Source organism: Athene cunicularia, assembly GCF_003259725.1.
Source record: "Athene cunicularia isolate RWA chromosome 1 unlocalized genomic scaffold, athCun1 chr1_part1, whole genome shotgun sequence".
Taxonomy (NCBI): domain Eukaryota; kingdom Metazoa; phylum Chordata; class Aves; order Strigiformes; family Strigidae; genus Athene; species Athene cunicularia.
The window spans coordinates 17,281,812-17,305,941 of record NW_020799091.1 but is presented as its reverse complement, the minus strand read 5'-3'; the positions used below and the strand labels follow the sequence as shown (position 1 = coordinate 17,305,941).

The 24,130-nt window shown below is 41.0% G+C and overlaps 1 protein-coding gene across 1 annotated transcript in view; it reads left to right on the top strand.

Annotated features, from left to right (window-relative positions):
* Window positions 1-24,130, top strand: part of ARHGAP20 (Rho GTPase activating protein 20) — a 52,754-nt gene that overhangs the window by 16,979 nt on the left and 11,645 nt on the right. The window contains exons 2-8 of the mRNA XM_026853015.1: window positions 2,073-2,243; window positions 7,581-7,730; window positions 9,607-9,648; window positions 10,617-10,701; window positions 13,545-13,622; window positions 17,604-17,670; window positions 19,584-19,766. Of these exons, the coding sequence (XP_026708816.1) occupies window positions 2,073-2,243; window positions 7,581-7,730; window positions 9,607-9,648; window positions 10,617-10,701; window positions 13,545-13,622; window positions 17,604-17,670; window positions 19,584-19,766 (776 nt within the window). The remainder of the gene's footprint in view (window positions 1-2,072; window positions 2,244-7,580; window positions 7,731-9,606; window positions 9,649-10,616; window positions 10,702-13,544; window positions 13,623-17,603; window positions 17,671-19,583; window positions 19,767-24,130) is intronic.

Genomic DNA, 24,130 nt, shown 5'->3' with positions numbered 1-24,130 from the left:
AGGGAGTTTATGAAATTGAGTCCCAGTAACGTATCAGTCACTGATAAACTGGTGAATCGGTGAATTCCCAGTCCCACGGAAGTGGCAGGGTAGGAGGGATGCTTGCTGTTTCCCTGACTCCCATTGCTGGCCTCACAGAATGTATCACTGTTGTATTGGACTAAAACTCCTCTCCTTAACATCCACACTCCTGGACACCCCTTCTACTTAGGAATGATCAAATAACTTAGTTTTGCATTATTAATTCTGAAAGTCATTCCTCTTCTTTCTGTCTTCCCTGAAGAAGTAGGTAATGAAAGACAAGATTAGGACACAGTTTAAGACAAATTAAGTTGAGGAATTCTTTCAAAAACTCAGGCTCCCAGACAGAAAGGGGAATCCAAGGCCAAACAAGGCTCTCCCCATCAGGTAGAGATCCTCACCAGCCCCTTACAGATCAGTGAAAGTGTGTGCTGCTAATGTAGGCCAATCTCAGAGCTTATCCTTTCTCTCCCAGCTGTCAGGACTTCCTAAATAATTTCCTGAGTAATCCAGCCACAGGCATCAAGGAGAGGAGGGTTGAGGAATCATCCAGGCTCTAAGGGAGATACAAGAAGGTTTATGACCTTCTTTGAAGATTTTCTCTGTTTGGTCTTGTTTTCTTTCATATCTCTGCCATTTGTTTTGTGACTTTCACTGTATAAATCCATTTCTTCTCCCAGCAAGGTCACTAGGTGTTTGTCATCCATTCCAGCAGGACCAGGAACAAACTATAATTGTTTGAAGCTGCTCACTTCAGCCCTTTCTGGCCAAATGGATCCTGCCAAGTGTTGGCTTAATTTTTCTTTTCCTTAACAAGCAAAAATAAGTAAATACATTTGAATAAAAATTTAACTGATTCATTCACCCAAAATGAAATGGTTCAATTTTAGGCACCTCTAGGAAAAGCAAATAATTGAAAAGTTGCATTTAAAAATTGTGAGTAAAGATGCTGATGGATCCTGGTTTTAATCCAGAAATTCATTATTTAAGGTACACCAGGGTGTAGAAGACCCAGGTTCAGTTCTCTCACCTGCCTGGAAGAATTTGAAGCCGTATCTCTGGCTTTCCAAGGAAGAGCTTGAACTGCAACCAGCTTCTAGAGAGCCCTAGCGGAGGAGTGTCCTCCCCTCACATTCATTCAGTTCATTTGTTAGGGCAAGACTCAGAAACTAGGCATATCCTGTCTGGGTGACTGAGCTGACCATTGTGCTAAAGAAACTCTCGTTTCTGCTTCAATAACTATTCAACTACTTCATGTAGAACAGTTAGATCAGGAGGGGTTGAGGGAATCATGTCTCCACCATCAGCAACTTTGGAGTGCAACGTACCTGATACCTTCTTAGAAAAGATCAGTGTCTTCCAGGAGGGAGCCTGACCTTTCCCCCATAGACCTGGGTTTGGATTTTCCAGCAGCCCTTGCACAGCACAGCTACAGACTAGCATAGCTCTGCTCCAGTCACACAACCAAGCCCTCCGACAGGAGCTTCAATGCCTGTGAGTTGTGTGCTGGGAGAGAGGGAGAGGCTGAGCAGCCTCTTCTCATGGTGCATCTGGTACATGATCTGTTTCTAGCAAGGTTCAGTGACACCTTATGTTTGCCCATGGTTCAGAATAATTTCTTCAGATTGCTTTTAAACTCGAATAGGAGTCTTCTTCTGACAAAGGTGGGTGTGCAGTTATCCATTCATCATGTATATGACTCCTCTCTCTTTATGGAGAACCTACAGAAGGTACAGTATTTTCTCTCTATTCCCTTCAGTACAAAGGAAGACAAATAAAAATAGACAAAATGGAGAGGCCTATATTTAAATTATTGTCCTTTGATAAGTGCTATCTATGTGCTTGGGCTGTAAAAGACTGAGCAAGGACAGTCCCTAACAGATTTTGTGTCAGAATCTGATGAATTATCTTCGTTGTCCCTCTCACCTTTCACTGAAATGTGGTCAAATAAATAGCCTTTTGACAGTGGGTGTGGGAAATTGCTGCCTGGTTCTCACTTACAGGCAGTTGGCTGATTTACCTTCCTTTATTCTCTTTATTTCCTTTTGCAGGGAAGGCTGCTTCTCCCCCATCAGCCCAGAGGCATGTCCGCTTGTGCAGTCTTTCATGTGCCACAACCGAACGTTCATTCTGGACGGCCATGTGCAGCTGAAGACAGGTCTACAAACCCAGGAACGACACCTTTTCCTCTTCACAGACCTTCTGGTTGTTGCCAAGTCCAAGTGAGTATGGCACCTCAGGCACTGCTCCTACAGAACAGCCCTTTTTCTTGGTGGAGCATAGCATGGATTTCCATAATGCTTTTTTAGTAGCAAATCTTCCCTAAGACATAAGAAAGCTTTCTATTTGGTCAGTGCAAGTTAGGTGCCTGACCTCTCCAGGCACCTTCAAAAACCTCATAGTCATAGAGGAATTTGAGGATGCAACATTTTAAAGAAGTATCAGATGTTCTTGAATACATTGCTTGCGTTGTATAATCTTCCCTGCTTTGGGAGCACAGTTTTATAGAAAAGACTCATCATTGCTCAACGGTGTCCATTGCACTGCCTTCCACTGACTGTTGTGTTTTAGACAGGTCATCTTCAGTCATATGGGGTGTGCGTAACACTGGTGGCTGTGTCACAAAGGGGTTAGAGGTCTTAACGCTTACCTGGAAGCTGCTTTGTTACACACCAATGATGAGCAGCAGTATAAAAATAGAGATTGCAGGCAGCATCAAACTCTCTGTCTCTGTAGGTTGTGCTGTGCCAGAAGGTGCAAGGGTAAGGGGAATGGAAGCGATGCTGAGCAGTCTGGATAGTGTTCATGTGTAATCAGACTTGCTGTTGAGTTCTGATTATTCACTCTACCATTCACAATTAAATCAGATTTACAAGCTGTGTCTAGCATGCCAGCTTTATGCAGCATTTGTGGTTTAAGGCAATTTTAGAGGTTGCTTTCACTTGTTGTTATGGGTTATGGGGAAATAATAATAAAAAATACTGATGCAGCTTCATTCTCTTAGGCACTGTGTTTGTGGTTTCACAGGGTGGGTAATCTCAATGTGAATCTTGAACTCTTGCAATGTGTCTTTACACTTAAACAATTGTTTAAGAGGCTTCTGGGAACAGCCAGAATAAATCTGTGTTTTCTGTAGAAATCTGAGCTCTGTCCATTTGAATCACACATGGTAAACATAACCCTTCCAGGTGAACTTCCTCACTTGATGTGGTGTGACAACACAGAGGATATTTTACCCCAAACATGTTCCACTACGGGTGGGTGGTGAGCATAAGGATATTTAGGGGAAATCTTGCTATTCTACCAGCAGTAGCAGTAATAGCATTGTTACTGTATTTATTTATGTTTCTGTCTTGTTTAGGGTAGGATTCACCTCACCTAATTTATGCTTTAAAATGATAAACCTTTGCAATTTACCTAGACTTCAAGGCTTCTCTTACAGTCACTGATGGAAAACCAACACCCTCCTGCAGTGAACTCACCTGGCCTTGTAAGAGTGTTGACAGTAGATGAGTGGAGTCATGCTCTTGGGGGTCTCTCATTCGTTCCACTGGCTATTCAGCAGTCGTAGTCCAATAGCTTAGCTCCTAAATTGTAGAAGACTAAGATCAGGAGAGATTAATCCCTCCCTCCCTGGTCAGCATGCTGACCAGAAGCAGTGTTACAACTCCAGGCTGAGCTGCACGTTACTGCAGGTTTGGCTGAGTCCCTATGCGACTGTTTGCATAGGAAAGTACTACTCAGTGTAACCACTCCAAAATCTGGTTCCCAGGGAGTAATAATGGTTCTTACAGCATTTGATTTAATGTGGTGAAGAGTCTGCAATGTTTGAAGAAGATGGAAGAGAACAAATTGTGCTTCTGCATGTGAAAACGAGGGAGGGGGGCAAGTCTTTACTAGAAACGGTAAAAATAGTATTTCTGGTGATATTATGATATTACTTCATGTATTTTAAAGAACTAATTGGGATGTTCTCTCTACAGCTGCCCTGTCAGCAATTAAAACATCAGAGCTGTCACTAATGAATACTACTTAAAAATCAGTATTTTTAAGTCTATCTCACACTAAAATACTATTGCTGATTCCTAGAGCGAAAACCTGAGTGGTGTGTATTGCTATGTGGCCATGACTATTGATTGTTACTGACTTTTTAATAGCTGATACAGAGTCAAAGCAGCAGGTCACCAGGACAGAAGTGGTGATACAGTTGAATCTGACAACTTCAGAATTATTCCTTGTAAAGGTGCTAAAAATTTGTAACACTATTTTGTGTTAAGTAGTTTTTCAGCTTGGGGCATATGAACACCTAAGATATCTTAGGTACAGCTCAGTGCTGTACTGGTGTCAGCTCAGCTGTGGGTAGCTAGTCACTGTACAAAGGGAGGTCATGTATAATTAGACTTTGTATGATCAACAAACAGGTACAAGTTTTTCCTAAAGAGAGCAACGAGTATCTTGTGTTCTCTGAGCTTGCTGAGTAAACTCCTGTAAAGCACTGAGCTCCTGCTTAAAGGCAGCAAATTGGCATTGCTCCCATGGAAATTTGTGGGAGGTAAGTCCTCTCCACAACTGGTCTATGTATGACTTTGGACAAGATGTCTGTAGGTTCATTTTCTGCTCTTTTCTAATAATTTTTGAAATGGGGACTGTTATCTTTTCAGATCATGCATTAAGCCAGCTTATAAAATATAATAATAATACTCACATGCTGTGCTTCCTTCTCTGCTGCCCTGTCCTTTACTGCCTTCATGTGAGGATTGTCATAAATTGATTGAAAAAGTTTTTCCTCACTAAACCAATGTTAAATATGTGAAATGTTATACTGATTTCTATATATTGATTAGATTTCATACAGAGAGCATGTGTTTTTATTTGACAGAGTAAGTATTTCGAGGATCTGTCAGTTCAATGATCAAGGTTTCTCACATAAGTTTTTGTGTGGGAGGAAGACGGGAATGGCTTCATCTTTCTCTTTTGTAATATATACATGCATATATACACGTGCACTTTAAGGTTTTTTTCCCAGTGTGGCTGGACATAGAAATTAATGGTTGAGTGTATACATGGAATTACAGTAGCAACCTCAGAGCAGATCCATTAAAGCTTTTGTCAGAGGGTCCTATTAAGGAGATTAGCAAATCTAGTGAGAAGTTAATCTTCCATCTGTTAACGGGTGCAAGGTATCCAGTTGCCACTTACAGAAAACAAAAGGAACAGTTTCCTCTGCAGAGGTGGCACAATTTGGGGTGCATCAATTACCTATGCCTTCGTGGACTCTGGATCTGCCTTTTACAGTGTAACACTTGCAAGGAAACTTACTTCCTTAAAAAAAATATCTTCATTAGATTGTTACTCTTTCCCTTTTTTTAAATGTTCAGTCATGCTGCTTCCTTAGTCAGCGATGATATAGTAATTTCTAGAGGTAATGCTTTGGCACTTAAATAGAAGACCCACATTTCACAAATGCTGAGAACCCACGGATTGCATGGAGTATGTGGCAGATAGAGATAAAATTATACTTCAGGCTCTTTAGATGTTAATGGAAGCTACTGTTTCAGTGCCTCTGGAAACCAGGCCACTTGAATACTGATAATAGCTGAGAGCTGTGACTAGGCATGGCAAATGGGGTAAGAATATACATCAAGCATGATTGGAGAACATCTTTGTGCTTCTGCCAACACCCTGCTGACACCTGCTACTGGCACTGTAGGGGTCTGGCTTTATGAACTGTAAATGCTAAAAAAGTGAAACAGCATGTAGAGAGTTCACTGTACTGGCTAATGGGAAAAAGAAACTGAGGAGAAAGAGAGGGTCAACAGATTGATTCAGTGGAGTCAGACCAGCCATCCATTTATTAACATCTGCATTAGAATACACAGCTGTATTTTTTTGTAAATCTACATTTTCACAGTTCATTCAGTGGTCAGTCAGTTACAGTTATTTCTGCATTCTTGACAGATCTTACTTGTTGCATCACAAACTGATTTGTTGATGAGCATGTTGTAGTGTTCTCCTGTACTTTAAGTTTCTCTTTGATGGGATAACAAATCCCAACAGAGTAAAAAGAGGTGAAATGTATAGTTGACCAGGATATACCATGGTCAGCTTAGTTCAGCTGACCATGATGTTTAGCTTTTAGTTTAAAAAATACATGAACTTGAGATGGTATTTTAGAGTATTTTATGGTGATCTAATTGAAGTGCACCCTTTTTTCCAGGTCTGATATGCACTGATGGTCCTCTCTTGCCCACCCCTGTAAATGCAGCTGCGTTATTAGTAGTGCACTACCCCACTACACCTGTTAGCACAATGTCAGTTGGAAACCTCAAACCAGTCAGGGTGCTGCAAGTTCATCAGTGTCCTCTTTAAAGCTGCAAGGTTCAAGTACTTTCATGCTTCAGACTGTATTAGTTCAGTCTGTCCTAAATCAAATACCTTGTAAATGAGACTAATCTCAGAGAAGGTAGTCCATGTGTATCAGAGCTCTAAGAAACTGCTTACCTGGCATATTTATTTATAGAGCACTAATCACTATGGTGCCTGACACTGCCCCATCCACATTTGCAACACAGTGATGAGCTGACATGCTCTTGTTTGCAATTCTTGGATTAGAAGGGCAAAGTGTTTTCAGAGAGGGGATACTTTTCCTCCAGCCATTCCCTGTTGGCCCAGGAGAACCATGGCTCAGGTAATTCAGTATGCAAGGCCTCTAGTGCAACCTGTCTTAGTTGCATTGCTACAGAGTTGGACTGACTGTGAGATTTTACTTACTTCTCACATAGCACTGGTGCCCACCAATGGTACAAAGGAAGGAGACTTATCATGAGAAAATAAGTGTAAGAAAAGAGTTGAAATTAAAATGTGAGGTTCTGTAAATTTGGCCTTTACTGTACTCAAATGTTTAGTAGGATAAAATACAAGAAGGGCCAGATTTTAAAAACTGGGGAAAATATGTATCTTCCTTGAGGATGAGTAGATATTTGGAGAATGCATGAAGTCCTGGCTCATTCTCCAAAAGCATACCATTCATGGAGGCTGTATGTGACCTGTGCTGTAGTTAATACAAATGTCAGTTTTCTGCTTGTTCTTTCTTCAGGATCAGTTTATTTGCTCTGGGCTAGTTGTGACTACTTAAACTCACCATAATTGTTGACCTTGGGGCTAAGCAATCCAACTGTACTGTAAACTCCTCAATGGCATTAAATCACCGAATGGGAGAGTCCAACACAAGTGGCAATCTTTGCCTCATGGTGAGATTTGGAGGGGAGCTCTAGACATGGGCAGAAGATTTCCCCCAAGAAGGGAGATGTCTGGGGATGCCACAAGCAACCTATTTATCCCACATTTAAGATATCTGTTAATCCCATTAGATGAGAAATTGATATATTTTTATATGCAACCCACATAAAACATTGTTTTCTTTAACTATAGCAGAAGTGCTTCTTCCATCAGCTCCAATGCAAGCTTCACACGTGCCTGAAGGAAGAAGAAACTGAGTTGTCTAACCTGCCTTGCTATGTTTTCATGTGTGTGACATGCCTGTGAATTTCTGCTGGCAGGTCGCACTCTCATTTCAAACTAAAGTGCCAAGCACGTCTCTGTGAGATGTGGACAGCATTTTGTACAGAAGAAGTCTGTGAAGGCAGCACAGACCCAGAGAGGTCCTTTGTTTTGGGCTGGCCCACCACAAACTGTGTGGCAAATTTCAGGTAAGAATTAAGATATGTTTTATTTACCAAGTTACATAAATGTTTTTAGGCTGACAGGTAACGAGACTATCACGGATTCATTTCAGCACCAGTGAATGTGGGAAGCCGGAACTTACTGATTCTTAAACCAATTCCTTCTACTGCTGTGAGCAACCCACTTACTCTCCATGCCTCATCTTCTGTCTCTCTGCAAATGTGACAGTGATACTTGCTTATCACTTAAAAATTTGAGAAAATAACATGATTTGGCAAAGCACTGTCTGTGTTGCAAACTTGCTCAGTGGAAATTTTTTTTGGTATAACTTGATAAACATCTTGGCTAATTAATGAGATGAACTACAAATTGCCAATCTAATAAAAGAATCAGAGTCCCATAGTACACTTTTAAATAGAAGAGCTTGTGTTGGAAGTAGCAGGAAACACAGTGGAATATTGACCTTGTCCTATTTCTCTTTTTAATTTAATTGTGCCAGAAAAAATGTCAAAAATCCTCTTAAAGCAGAATCTCTGAATTTTAATAGAGAGAAAGATTTTTGGTCTGTCTTTGCAGCATTGACTGTAGGACACATTAGAGCTGTAGAGGTAATTTCAGTGATTAGGCTAATTTTAGTCACAGTAGGAGGGCTCTGTCGTCATTTTGGATAAGGGAGGGCACTGTCCTCCTGAAATCCCAGCTTCTTAGCACAGTAATTTGGCTAGGTCTTGGCAAATGCATTTTCCTCTTTACCAACAGAGAGCAAAAGCTGACGCATGCAGCTTAATTTGTGTGTCATGTTGTCCATATCCAAAGAGAATGCTGTGCACAAACTGCTCTCTATTGAGCTTGTTGTGTTGTTTATGTTTTTTTCACTTAATAGTCCTGAAACAAAGCTGAAATTTTCGATGGATTTTCAACTGAACTTTTGCCAGTAAACATAAGCTTAGAGACAGTATGTGATCCTATATAGCTATCAGAAAGTAGTTGGATAGGAAGGCAATAGCTTCAATCAAAACAGAGTCGGATTTTACAGAAATGAAATTATTTTATGTCTGGAAGTACACAGAAAAATCTAAGCCACCATACATGAGTCTGTAGATGCATATCTGACAGAATTGAAGCAGCCAAAGCAGAATCACATTTTTAATGTTTATAAAGTGCATTCCCCTCACAGCATCATTCAGTAGGTTTGTAGTTCCCTAAATGCCTGCTCTGAAAATTTTAAGAACTTGGTTTGCAAAAGCAACAGCAAGAATGCCAGTTACTCCAGCTGGTGCAGGATTTAAATCAAGAAAGATGAAGCAAAATTAGGTTAGATTCCTTGCACTATCCTATTATTAGCTACATTTAACTGGACAGGTTTTTATCCTTGAAAGTGTATAAATGAGATAAAGATAAATGAGATAAGCCTTAAAATGTCCCAAGTTAAACCTTATTAAGTACAGTGGGACCTTTTTTTCTTGTGGCTGTGTGTACTTTGTGATGTTGTGATAAACCAAATAAATAAGAAGAGAATTAGAACAGTGAAAGTGGAAAGGAGTCTATATACCTGAGGAAATATCTTCAAGCTTTTGAATCAAACTCTTATTTTGAAGTGCCTTCCTCTTCTATTTGGACATTAGTTTAAGAACTCAACTAATTTCTTCCTGAATTCACTGTTAAAGCTTTAGCTTCTGATAAAAACTGGTAATGCGGGCTTTTGATCTCTGTGGTAGGCTTTTCAGTCGATTTTGCAGGAAAACAGATTTTTCATTCAAATCTGGAAAAATCTTTTAGTTTTTGTGGGTATTTGTGGAAATTGCAACCAAGACGCAGTCCATTCCACCATGGTTTGTTCAAGGGCTATTTTGGTATTAGAATGATGGCTGATTTGTCCCTGTTTTTCGATAATTTTTTCAGGTCTGCAGAACAAAAGGAGACGTGGCTGTCTTTTTTGCAAAGGTACTTTATTATACAGTCTTTGAAGACACTGAAAAGAGTCCCAGTCTTCCAGACCAGTGATTCCCAAGCTGTGGTGCCTATGCCATCATGATAGATAAGCTCTTTCAAAGTAATATTAAGAAAAAAAATCTCATGTCTTCCTGCAGAAGATGGTATGTGCCATTCATGCAATGTTCACTGTGAAAGGAGGGAAGAACTTCTCTGGGCCTGAACATGGCTTGTCACAAAACTGGAGTGATTCCTATCACACATGGTCCCTTCCCTACATATCTATAGGAGTCTCTGCCACCACTGCTCTAGTTGAGCCTGGGGCTCTTTCCATGGCGATGGTATCTAAACAAGCCCAGCTCAGGATATCTGCTGCTCATGGATGGCTGTATTTTGCTCTTACAAAATGTATCTCAAGCTGGAGGATTTGGTGGGTTTACATAAATAGAGCTGTCTTATTTCAGTCTGTGTTTGGACAGAAAACTACTAGCAGTGGTTTTGTTTTCTTGTCACCTAGTTCTGCTGGTTGAGGTTTGTGTCTTTATCTGATTCTTCAGAGTTCCTGGGGTTGTTTAAATCATCCTTTCTGGGGTGATTTAATTCACTCTTCTCCTGTTCAGTCCTTTGAACTGGTCCGTACAATGGGATGTAACTGATTCCAGTAGGAGCCTGTAGTGCAGACTGAAGTATCACTATGATGGGTAGTTTTAGCTTGTTTTTTAAAATCCGTTTTTTCTGCTGCTTACTCAGATTTCTACAGTGAATTTTAACACAACAGGGCATTATTACCAGGACCCACAGTCAGCATCCTTTCCAGATACTGCTGGATGCTTTCTTGTCCTCAGAGATCTTTCTACTGCAGTACATCTGCAAACAATCTGCTTCTTATCCAGTTACGGCATGATTGCTATTTGAATCTCTGTCTTGCTATTTATGTTTACGGTATTGAAAATTTACTTGTTTTGTACTTGTTTTGTCAGTCGAATAAGAGAAGAGAAGGAAAAAGACTATCCTAAAAGCATTCCTCTGAAGATAATTGCAAAGGACGTGGGGACTTGTGCATATGTAAGTGCTCTTGAGCTAAATGGGTGTCTAAATCTACATCACCTATCAGTGCTAGTCACCTGTAAATTATTTCAGCATTGGAGGGTTCCTCTGGTTTGCAACCTCCTGTAGGGATACAGCCCCTTTGAAAGACTCGGCATATGCAACCCGGAAATGTTTTTCTCCTGTGTTTAATACATTAGTTCCATTTTAAAGATGGTGTGCTTGGTAAGAAATACTGGTTCTAGCACACAAACTAAAGACTGTTACAGCGTGAAGTCCCAAGAAACACCTCTAGTGGAACTTATGCATAAGCATCTTCAGAAATGCCAAGACAATGTACTCTCTTTTTGCTTGTAAAACCGATCTAAACCCACAGCTGCCTTCATTCAATTCTGCAAAGCTGCAATGTGTTTCATTGTTTATAATGATCTTAAGTCAGTAAAGCTATGTATATGAACACCCTAAAATTGCCTTAAACATGTTTTTTCATCAGTTAACTGATGCTGGTAAATTTATATGTAAGAGGTAAATTGGTAAAGAAAAGTCATCCACAGGGTGATTTACACCTTTTTTGCTAAATAATTTTTAACTAATTTAAACTGAATTATTGTATGTAGGCAGTTCCCTATCATTCAATGATAATTCATCCATTCTTCCTCTGCTTCTTACACATTTGTCTTTTCTTTCCAACTATGCTTGTAAGATCTGTATTTCATGCTCAGAAGCCTAAAGAGCATTTCCAAGGACACAAGAAATTTTCACAGAAGTTAGACTTCATTGGAGATCTTTGCTGCAGTTAATCTCCACTTAGAGTTCTGTATTTGCATAGACATAAGTGTAACTGAATCTGCCTTTTTTTTTTTTTTCCCCAAAATCGTTATGAAGGTAAATTATAATAGAATTGCCAGGTTACTAAGACAAATGTTAATAAACAATAACAATAATTGTGATAGTTCCAATGCAGGACTGCAAGTCAAGGTCTGCTCAGATGTAAACGTCTATAAATCATACATGCACTCAGGTGTTGCACTTTTGTACCAGGGTTTGTTGGGTATTTTTAAATGTCTTTTCTCCTTAGCTGTAATTAGATCATGTGCCAGATACGGTTTCCTGATCCTGACAGTCCTAGAAATGACACACTGTAGTCTAGCTATTACCAGTAATAAAACAGAGGAGGAGCAGATGGAAACTTTGTGATGCAAATAGTTCTTATGGCACTGTGGTCCCTGTGCTACAGCATCTGGAGATGCCCAAGAATTATTTCATATTTGGAGGGTAGAGAAGGCTGAACACAAGGCAGAAACCATTTTAATATTCTAGCCAAGAGTAAAACTTATGCAAATGTGCTGACCTACTCCTGAGAGCCAGATGTCATTGCTTCAGGCAAATGTTAAATTTTTTATGGCATGAGCGTTCAGATACATCCTGAAGCAATATATACAGTATTCTCACTACTTTTGTTTGATTGCCATGGAAGCTTGTTATTATCAGGGACTTCAAGAAACGTACAGCTCAGATCTTTTCTAAATGCAAAATGTCAGAGGGTTGTTTCACTTGAACATCCTACGGCCAGTATAAAATTTATGTGCTACACAGGGTAGCAGGGTATAGCAAACTGTCTTGGGATTGTCAGTGAACCTTTACATCCTGGCTCTGCCACCTTCCCTTCTTTGGGCCATTGGATACGCCTGGGTGGTTTGCTGCAGCGGGCATATGTTGTTCTGCCAGGGCTTTAGGCTGGCCACAAACCAGCTGCAATCCAAAAGCCTGTAGTCTTGTTAGAAGAGCCAATCTAGCGGGTCTCCAAAGAGGGCTTAGTAACTTGTGCTTGATGTGTGAGAGCTGCCTGTTGGCTTGGAAGTGAGGCCAGCACAGGTGTGATGGTGCAAGCAAAAACCACTCTGGACGTGCTCTCCTACTTGTTTTTGCCTCTGCAAGGTGATGGCAGCAGTGCTGCCACATCCTGACGAGACTGAGGACGGAGTCATTAATCCTGGTGGGTTTGAAATGTGCTGCCCTGCATAAGAGTAACCCATGGTGCCGAGGTACATCACCCAGCTGTATGAGAGTAATCCTGGTGCCAGGCAGAAGGTGTTGAAATCTCACCCTAGAAAGACTGCTTTGTAGAAAGCAGCACTTCCTCTGACACAAAGCTTGGCACTTCATGCTGGTTGCTGTAGCTATTTAGAAAGCAGTGTTTCTGCTGATCCATGCTTTTCCATACAACTAATGAACAGATTCTGGAGGATGCTGGAGAGGTAGCATTTTTCATGGATGAAAGATTACCAAGAGGAAGTGCTTCTGGTACTAAGCCAAATCTAGCTTTGAGAAATATATATAGAATGTGGCAAAAGATATAGAGATGAACAGGCTTTGTACAGTATTTTCTTACCAGGGAGATCTTCAGTAGAAAAAGACAGAAATTAACAATTAATTTGAGAACCTCTTATTTCACTGAAATGTTTCATTTTTTTCAAAGGAAACATGCATGATTTTAAATTAATCAAGCCATTACATTTCCCTTATGCAGTGTCTAAAGTGCAGTTAGTGACTGTGTCTTTTTGCATATTTTAATGTGGAGGTCTTGTCCTCAGTAATCATGGCACCCTCCCTTATGATGGAGCTGTTGGGGAAGCAGAGAGCAAATACAGGAAGTATGTGACAAAGTAGAGGAATCAAACCTCGGTCTCAGACAGCTGGATCTTTATCTATGTAATATAACTTATTTATCAAGTAAAATTTTAACAGAATACTCTCAAATTTCCCAACAGTGAATTATGCAGAGCTATTTCACTTCAGATACTCTTTGCAAATCCAAATTTTTAATGTCACTTTCCACTTCTTCTTTTTTCTGTTCACAGTCAAAAACCCTAAGTGTAACCAATGTTGATACAACAAATGACGTAATTCTGATGGCCCTGCAGCAGCTGGGAATTAATGTAAGTCCTTGCATCAGTTTTAATGAGTCTTGTAGTCACTTTTAATAATGAAATCTTCTCTTGTACTTTTCCCAAGTTTTAGGATATGAACATTAATTAAATCCTTTATCATAGCAATTCAGTGTTGTTGAAATGAAGCTAAAGTGCCTTGTTAATATATAGACCTCTAGAGATCATCAAGTGCCTTAGAAGCTTTGAGTAAGTCTCTCATCCCTGTAAGGGATCCATCATGTTTGAAGGCGCTTTAAAATCTGTTTTGCTGATGCCTAGGAGAAAATGTCTTGACACAAGAAGTGAGAGTTTGATAAAGCTCCTTTTTGCATATTTCAGTGTAAATAGGAGACCTACTGATCTCCTTGTTACTTGGTTTCAAGACAGGCAAACATGCATGATCAGCTGTGTCCCCAGATTACAAGAACTGATCTCAAGTGCCCAGACAAAATGCTGTAAATATCCATGGACCTTTAGGGTTACGTGAGGTATGAATGTAACTGAGTGTTTGTACAGAATCTGAATGCACCCAATTTAATGTCCTGAAACTGTTTTGGAAAAAGGATTTTACAGGACTTATGATAATGCAGGGTAGTGCACCAAGTAGATGTAGAGATTCACAGGAGATCAAGTACTGCCTCAGCTGTCTCCCTTTGCTCTAAACCAGACACAGTATTGCCTCAGGTGTAGTAATGAATCACCGCTAGGGACAAGATTTCTGGCTCACTTATTCTGTTTCTCTCATTGTTTCACAATGTGGCTCCAACCAGCACTGATGGTCATAGAAGCTCCTGGATGACAGCTTTTTAACTGGCCTTTCGGTCTACAGTTTGGGTAACAAGATTTTTTAAAGTGTCTTACTCTCGATGCATATACTGATCTCATTGCATGGAATCTGACAAATCTTTCCTTACCACAGCCCTGAGTGTGAAGGATCAAGTATGTCACTCTTGTGCTTCCCTAACATTTCTGGACACCCCCAGCAGAAGTTGGAGTAAACTCAGAATTTTCCTTCCTTAGCATTCATTATCCTAATTTATACAGGCTTTTAATGCATCCAGGAGCCTATTCTACGAGCTTGGTATTTCCCAGGCAGAGTAATTTCTGTCTAGCCAACATTTTATGGCTCAGACATCCCATTTACACCAGGGCTGGGCTCTGGCCTGAGCTCAGAATCCAGCAGTCTGTCCAATTAAGGTAGCTCTGGAGTTGATGGAGAGACTGCAAGGTGAAAAGGATAAGATGTGAATTAAAATCAGGATTTTAATTGCAGATTGTCTCCCACAGTCTGCACCAAAAATCAAGAGGCTGTATTGAAACTGCAAGTCTTTATTATGATGTCCTTCATTTTTACCCATTTTATGGGTGTCATTTTCACTTCCTCATTTTGTGTACAGAAAAAACAGGAAAATGGTAGTATTGTAAGAGTGTTTTGTTTAAGATGAGCAGGAGGAGGAGCTGGTTAGGTTTCAGCTTTGTGTTCTTTTGTATGTATCACAATCAACCCTTTCCTCCTCTTTACATTTTTATTTCAAGCGGAAAAAGAATGAAAGCATCCAAAAGATGTAAAATCTTGCCTGCAGAATTATTTGCCCAAGTAATATACTACATTTTTTCACTGCATCTTCATAGCATAAAGCCTTTTTCATTAGAAGCATATTATAAGACTAGCAATAAAATCTAACAAGCTAAATAAATTAAGCTGTAGCCTGTGTATCAAACACCCAACCCCCTCCTACAATTGTGAGGAAGCTTTTCCTTATACACTGTCTCGAGGTTTTTTATTTATGTCCAGAGAGAACTACTTGAAAGGAGCTCTACAACTTTTCAATGGCAATTATAAAAACTACATTTCATATGTTGTGTGATTAATGGGGCTATTACTTTGGTTGAGTTCACTCTGGTTTAACACATCAGGGTTTTTTCCTCCATGGTTTCTCTGGTAAAATGACGGCTAGTTCACGCAAAATGGCATTGATCATCTGTTCCAAATTATCAAGTGGGGCAGAAAGAAGGACCTTGGGTTTCCCAGCTCCATAAGCACACTTGCTAATTTTTCTGGGACAGTCACATTTATACTGACAAATGGCCTCATAAAGCCCATAAAAGACAACATTTGGAATCGAGAGATGAGCAGTCTGCCTCCTGAAACTGCACTTACTAGCTCTTCCCCTTCCCCTGCTTCCCTTTTCAGCAACGAATCCTTTCATATATATATTTAAAAGAAAAAGTAAATACCCTTTCTTGTGCTCTTCAGCTGTATTTATTTGCTTCTGGCTGCTTGCCCTGAGGCATCAGAGATGTCTCCAAAGCCTATTTATTTTCCTTCTGCCCCCTGCTAGCTAACTTAACAGCAGTGCTAATATGGGCCAGAAAGCTCTGTCAGTCAGAGAGCAAACTGCGAAGGCTTTATTGGGTGTATCAGCATTACATCGGGTGCATGCAGCAAGTAGAAAGAGTCTTGAGAGCTTTAGGGACTGGTAAAAGTCCAGACAATGCAGGATAGTAGGCAAATCTGCTTAAAAGGAGGCAGGATTTATTTTTAGAGCTAAATATATACTGTCATGAGGTATATATCACCTTTTGTAGCCAGAAAACTTTTAGATTTTATTTATTCTGATTTAGCAGTGTCACTGAAAAGGGATTTAAGGTATAAAAGAACACTTTTCATGCAGTGTATTTATCCACTTGCTATTACCTTTTGTCTTGAGAGTGGTTTATATTAAGTGTCATTCTTTTAATTTCTATTGTCTCACCATCATATCTGAAATAATGTACTATTGTCCTTCTTCAACTAAACTGCAATATTCATTTGTATATTTATGCTAAAGGCAATAGTTAGAATTTGCTTTCAAATCAGCAGTTTTACACAGCTTTTCCCAAAGATGTTCACTTCTCCAATCCTCTGGAAATTGGCTCCTTTGATGTAAATTTATTCTCTACTTTGTAAATTTTTGCAAGAAGACTCAACAGTCTTAAAGGCACCATCCAGCACTCCCAAGCCCTTCCACACAAAAAGGCTGCACAAAAGCGCTGGCAGAAGCCCTGTGAGGAGATTCTGGGGCAGTGTTGAGTGCCAGGAGCCCCTCAGGTTCCATACTTGCCTTGCCATCATCACTGTGGGCTCAGGTCTCAGGCACAGGTGCTCCTGCCCTGCTGTCCGGCACAGGGCATGGGATGCTGTTGGCTGGCAAGCTTGAGCTCCTCCCAATTGCCGGGGACGTAGAGGAGCTGGGGAGATGGTGGAGCAGAGCTCTCGGGGTAGAGACTGGGAGTGTTTGTGTGCCAGAGCATTGTCCCAGAGGATGCGATTACCCTGTGATTCCGGACGGAGCTAAAGGGTCACCTTAGCTCACATGAACGGCCCATTGTCTGCCACACGCTCTGCAATACGCCTCTGCTTCGTGCTGCTTATCTGTAATCCTTCTGGGGGATCAGAGCTGCCTCTCCTCTGGGCCAGATGCTGCTCAGTGCTGGTGGGGAGAAGTGGGGCACAGAGGCACTGGGGGCCAGGAGCAGTGCCCAGGGCCAGAGGTCCCCTCCATGCTGGGGGCTGCCTCATTTCCAGCCTCCTGGGACTGGGGAGGCATGGGGGCCAGGGACTGACTTAGCCACGTGGCAGGCAGGCCTGGCATGGCTAATGTCTTGGTCTGGCCTCAAAAGGAATCCTGAGTCCTGGAAGGCTGTGACCTCCATCCCTCTGCATCCAGGAGCAGTGAAAGAACTGGGGCAAATCTCTCCATGTTCCTTCAGAAATGATGGGCTCCAGCCCCTCTCACTGCTCAGAGCTGGACCCTGGTCACATAAACCACATTGCACATGACAGACACAATTCAGAAGCTTTGCTGGTGGCAAATTTGGGCACTGCAAAAGTAAAAGGGGTTCCTTCAACCCCACTAGCAAGGTGCAGATTACCTTTATATTGTGAGAAACCTAAAGCAAACCTGTTCTTGATGGCTGGCAAACTTATTCTTAATTTTGGTTTTAAAGGGCTCTGAAAAAGACTACAAGCTCTGGGTGATTTCAGGAAGAGAAGATGCTCCTTACCCTCTTATTGGTAAGTTCTTGGCATGGTTTCATCCTTGAAACATTCACTCAGTTTTTAGGGCTGAAGGAAGCAAGAAATACAGAGAAGACTGAAATGCAGTTTCCTCTTCTGTTTTGGGTTGTTTGTTTTTTTTTTTTTCCATGTTTTTTCTTACTTCCCTGTCACGCAAGTTTGCCTATTTGGGGAACTAGTTAGATGCTGATTGTCTGCGTGTGTCACTAAGAGGTTGAAAAAGTTCATTTATCTCTGCCCCAGTTTTGCTGCATGAGCCTGTCTTTCTACAGAGTCAGCCTCTCCACTCACTCACCTCCTCTCCTGAGGCCAGTCCAGCTATACCATATTCCTTCCTACACTTCCATAGCAATTGTTTACTCCCCTCCTCAGCAAAACTCTGCAGAGTTTTGAGAAATGTTCTGTTCTTCAACAACTTAAATTAACTGATTCAAGAAGTCCTTTCCAATTCTGTATTTCTCTTACTGGCTGACAGTTCCCTTCTGATTAGGAGCAAATTATTGCTTATTCACTTTCTCAAATGCTTTTAGAAACATTTCCTCCCCAGGAATCAACCCAAAGCTCAGAAGTGATTGGATAGAGTGATTTGATTTTGACCCATGATTCACTGGGAACAAATCCCTTCCCGTTATTAAGAATCTTGCCCTGTAGAAGCCCAGCATTACTTGTGCTGTATGAGTTCACAGATGATTGGAACAAGAAAAATCTGTGAATTTTCTATTTTCCTCCTGCAAATCTAACCCCAGTAAATCTTAGCATTCCTTCTTAAAGCAGCCTTAGCTACAAATGGTTTGCTGGAGTCAGACAACATTAATATTTATAAAATGTCTAACTTGTGCACCTTATAGACAGTACAAACTGTTTTGTCTTTGAAACGTACCAGACTGTCTCTCTGACTATTATGTGTAGCTTCTTCAGGTAAAATCATGGGTTTACACATAGAACCAAAGAATTCAGAAATACGAAAGGCCTTTTTAACTGACTGACTCTTTCTTGAAGCAAATTCAGTTACAATCCTTGGAAAAGACAAATCAAGTATAAAACCGATGCTGTTCTTTATATTTATGCAAAGGTTTATTATATAAGGCCAGCTTTTATCATAGGTAGATATCAGAAGCAGAGTTTGACTGTGCTTCAGCGTCACACTACCTATAATTTCAAATAACATCTCTTCCACTATCAATCTAAGTGCAAGTTAACTAAAACCTTAACATTGTACCTGCATTTAATATATGTAAACTGCCAGGTCTTTAGACAAATCCAGAAAAATATCTTTCTGGTGGCATTTTTGAAAGCTCTTCCAGAAATGAATTGCCTTTGTGTAGTCCCCAAAGATGCTGGTTAGTGCCAAGCATAGCTCATTTGCATTAGCCCTGTGATTAACGTTCTTTCCTGTTTTAGCCGCAGACAGGAACTATAATTGTGTGTCATTGACTGAGTTGCTGGCTGTTGCACTTACGATGGAGAGGGAGAGATTACTTTCACACTGGCTTTTTGGTTTTGCATGCTCAGCAAAAATTTGACAGATGACTGGTCCCAAAATCTCATTTCTCACCAAAATGATGTGAGCAACCAGTACCTAAACTTTCAGTGTCACAAGTAAAGCAGCAGAAAGAATGAATGCTGGATTCAGAAATATTCATTTGTCTTTTTTTCTGATGGGCTTTTATGTGTTACAGCTGTAATAGGTCTGATTTTACATCTGTTTAACTACACCAAATAAAGTAACTCCGTATCTGTCAATGTATGATTTATGCCTATGTAAATATGTAGAAAAGCACCAATTCTGAGATTACAGAGAGAAAGTGCTGCAGACCAGCATGCAAAATCTGCTTTTCCTCCAAGGCAGATGGAGTTTCGCAAGCCTCCAGTCAATCCAACACAGATTATTATGATTTCTCTTTGAACAGGACATGAATATCCCTTTGGAATTAAAATGAGCCACATTCGTGACGCTATGCCCCATGGCTCAAAGCACTGTGCCTGCCCCCGGCAGCTTCAGGGGTCCTTCCTGACGGAGCAGCTGCCTCAGGAGCTGCAGTGCCAGTTTGTGCTGAAGCCAAGCCGCCTGGCTGTGTGCCAGCAGCTGAACGGTGAGTTGCCCCGCTCGCCCCAGCATCCTTCACCCACAGCCCCTCTGCCTCCCTGGCTCGGCTATAGAGAGCAAATGCACTGGGATGGGGAGGGGGGGTGCAAAGCGAAGAGCAGCATGCAGATGTACCTTCCAGCTGCGCTGGGGATTTTGCAATGTAGCTCTCCCTGATTTGAATGTGCTGTTGTGTATGTGTCATCTTGGTAAGTTACATTTTGACAAGCTGTCTGTCAAATAGTTGTTCAAAAACCAGAAAAAGACAGACAAGATCTCACCCCTGCAATTTTTTATAAGACTGTTAGCTGAGCTTCTCTCTGTAACCCTTGCTGTGCTCCGTAGCAAGGCAGAATGCTTTTATGGTTCAGGAGTCAAGGACTGACTTCGACACAGAATGCCCATGCAACGTTTGGCAGCATCCTTTATCTCAACAAGGTACTTAGGACTACGCATCTGCCTCACTGGGACCCTCACGTGGCAAAGCGTAGGCATGTACTTGAGTACCTAGATGAAGTGAACAAATACAACTTACTTATTTCAGTTCTCTGAGTAAAATGAAGACAGTAATATTTTCTTCTGCCTTTGGCCTTGGTGCTGCAAAAATGTGAGCACCTGCTCTCTGTTTTGCACTCTGTTGTCAGTGACTCCTCACTGCTCATGAGTAAACCAAAAGAGGAGATCTTTATAGGATTGGGGCATTAGTCTAAAAACTCTTAAGGGTAAGGATGCATCCCATGGTGTGTTTTTATTGTGCTTAACACACAGACATACTCAGCTCAATTAACTCTGCCCTACTTCACCATTAATGACCATATAGTAATAAAAATAATATGCACACTGTTGTCCTGTGTACTCCCCAATAGCTAAGATCTCCCACAATATATGAATAGAATCCATTCTTAATGTTTTTAGAAATTAACTATAGTGAGGCTATACCAGTGTCTATTACAAATTATTCCGGAAATTGATTGCGTTTCATATAAATTAATTTCCTTTCCACACGCCTTCATCCCCCCCTTCCCAGTAATTTGTATCATATATTACTTCATGGCATATTTTAAGAATGAGGCAATCTAGCAAAGAGGTGTAATTATGTTTACAGGCCTTGCTTGGCAGCTGACATTGACTGGCAAGAGAAAATAGAAATGCAAATCAGGCTTGTAAAGTTCTAATGCAGATGTGTGTCAGCAGTGCTGTGGAAGCCACAGGAGGGGAGGCAAGGCTGGCTTTGAGGCAGCAGAAGCCTGGGGCAGCCTGCAAGTCATGCACAGGGACTGCACTAAGTGGGAGAAAGAGGCTTTTAGTCCATTCACCTCTCCTACTTTCATGAGACAAAACCTTTTACAGTGATGTATAGGTCTGGCTGCTTGCAAACCAAATTATCTTCCATGTAGTGCTGTTCATTGTGCTCTTCCTAACTCCTTCTTACCTATTTTGGTTTTTGAAAATGGCAAAGGGTACCTGTGTGCAAGCCAAGGCTATGATCTGCCTTTGGGCTCAGCTTCAGATCAGCAAGCCAAAATCTGTGTTGTTGTTAGGTAAACACTCGGCACGCCACCACATACTGGGCAAATTTACAGGGAGCGGCATCTGAAACCCCACATTTCACTGTCACACATGCTGTGCTATCTTCCCTCCCATCACTTCCCTGCACCAGTAGTGCTGTGCTGGACATGCTGTCCCTTCTGGGGGCATCAGGGAGTAGCTGCCCAGTTGTACCAGCATGCACCATGGTTAGGCAGCATTGTAGGTGTTGACAGACAGACAGGACTGACAACTGGCCATCATGTCAAATAAGTAGCTGTGTGGACACCAGCTGTGGTGGTGTAGTTGCATCAGCTGTCTTGCAGGATGTTTAAAAAAAGTACAGAAGAATTTACTGTCTGAAAGAACCGGACTGTTTCTGTTGCCTCTCCTGCAGCCTTTGAGCATGTAACCGGAATGGTCACCTACCAGTTAAACATAGCCATTAAGTAGTGCTCATGAGAACATATCTAAAAAGTATTGTAAATACTAATTTGTTTAAAGTTTAACTTGAAAGAACTGACTGCTGTCAGTGGCTAATCTGTAATCCAAATTATTATTTAATTGTCTGTTAAAAGAGAAGGCAGAATTTCAACAAGTTGGTCTCATTACAGAAAGGAGGTCTTTGAAAACTGTTTGACAGGGGTTTGGTCAGAAGGGACGCTACATTGTTAAATAGATCTGAGGGGTTTTTTAGAAGTTTCTGATTAGTTGCAAGAAGAGGAAATGCCACTGTCAAGGCTGGGACACTACCTATGAATAGAAATTCCCTGCATGTAAAATATGAGCAGAATAGATGCCTGCTGTGAGCTCTGAGCAAGATCTGCAACCAAAGAAGTATTGCTTTTTTTCTGATTCTGGCCTAGAATACTCTACCAGAGCAAGATCCTGGAAGTAATTCTGCATTGGTGTCTGTCTTAGCCGAGAGGAGTCTGGGCTTCTTCTAGTGTTGTAACTTTGCACAGGTTCAAGAAAACAAAGTGTACATCCTCCCCTTCTCATCTGCTTTTTACCTTAAGACTTCTCAACCCCCTTAGAATAGGGGATATGAAAAGGATGTTTTCTTGTTGTTCAGTGAATGTTAGTTTTGTAAGTGACATGACATTTTGTTGCCATGCATTGGTTGTTGGTTTCTGCCCTGGTATGTTGAAGAACACTGATTAAGATTTCCTACCTGTCCCAGGAGAGAGTTGCAGTTAATCACAATTACCCCTTGCTCACACGTCAGTTTGAGCCATGGCTTTTAAGAGTGGGGTAAACAGTGAGAGACTAGTAAAAGTTCTTAATTTAAGACCCTTTTTTTTTCCACTTCTGCTATTCCTTGTTCTCCAAAATACTATCTCTTCTTAACTGTTACTTCCACTGAGATCTACAGGGTTGCCAGAAAAAAAAAAAGCCAACATGTATTTGCCATTGTGTGAGTAAACTCCAAGTGAAGCAAACCATATTCATGTGCTAATATCCAGTCCATCTGAAAGAGAGAAATGTTTTGAAAGTTGTAGTTTAGTTATGTTCTGCCAAAACATGGCATGTCAAGTAAAGCCTTAGGCACTGCCAAGCTTATATTTCATGAAGCTTTGGACTACTTAAAACATATATCCTCATTATTTTTTATAAAAAGAATTTTTCATCAGGCTTTCACATTCATATGTTAAAATTTTGAGTTAAACTGTAACTTTTCATCCTGTAAGCCTCTAATGAAAACACTTCCACCCATTCCCAAAGGGAGCATGATCTCCTGGAATGGAATGGCCTATAACGAAAAAAACTATCTGGGCTGCAAAACAAGTGTAGTATGAAGTATGGGAGACAAAAATCTGGTATTATACCACAGTCCTTACTTCTGCAAGACTTGCTTCTACTCTCTGCCCTCTACAACAGCAGAAAGCAAAATGACCCAGTGGAAGAACTAGCTGATAGAAAGGTGCATAGAGTAGCCAAGCAACTAAATCAAAACTGTCTGGCTTTGAAAACACATAGAAAAGGAAAAATATATCAGAATAAGTTTTTCTCAGTTAGCACTTTCATCGTAAACAATCTCAACCCACCCTTAGCAGCAGCCCGTGCTGTTAAGAAGACTACACTGGCTGATGTTGAGAAAGGTCATATGAAAAGAACCCTTTTTGTATCCCAATACTAGTATTTTCTTCTCAATACACTGCAAATAAGAGCTTCATTTAGTGGTGCTATTTAGATATCTTATGAAATACGTTAAAAAGACAAATGGAGTCCTTCAGTGAGTTGGCAGCATGCTGAAATGCCATCTGGAAGGCGTTGATTAAAGGACAGGCATTGTCCCTAGGCCATGGTCAGCAAATGTTTGGAGCGAGGACACTAATGATATACTTGCTTTGTGGAGAAGAGAGCAAAGGTAGCGACTTTTTCTGGTCTGAAAATGTCTCACCCCATTAGTTGATTCTCTGCTGTTACTTGTGGGGAGAGCATGTGCTCTCCCACATTTCCAGGGAAACTAGGATGCCTCTGGACAGCAACCCAAGGTGAGGGCAGTGGTTTTTATTATTTTTTTCCAAAGAAGGTCTGTGGCTTTGCACCTGTGGGTGGGAAATGAGTTATTTAACGTAGTCCAGCTCTGTGTGAAGTCAGCAGACAGGTTTGCCATCCTGCACTTGGTGGTAAGTGCATATGCTGTGGTCCAGCAGATCCTGATGATCCTCTTAAGAGCGTGAGTAAGGCAGCACATTCTATACACACACACACACACACACACACACACACACACATACAGGTGTGTGCATAGTGGATTAGGCTGAGCCAGATGCCAAGGAGTTGGTTGAGTTCATGACATTTTTTCCTTTGAAACCATAGCAACTGCTGCAAAACAAA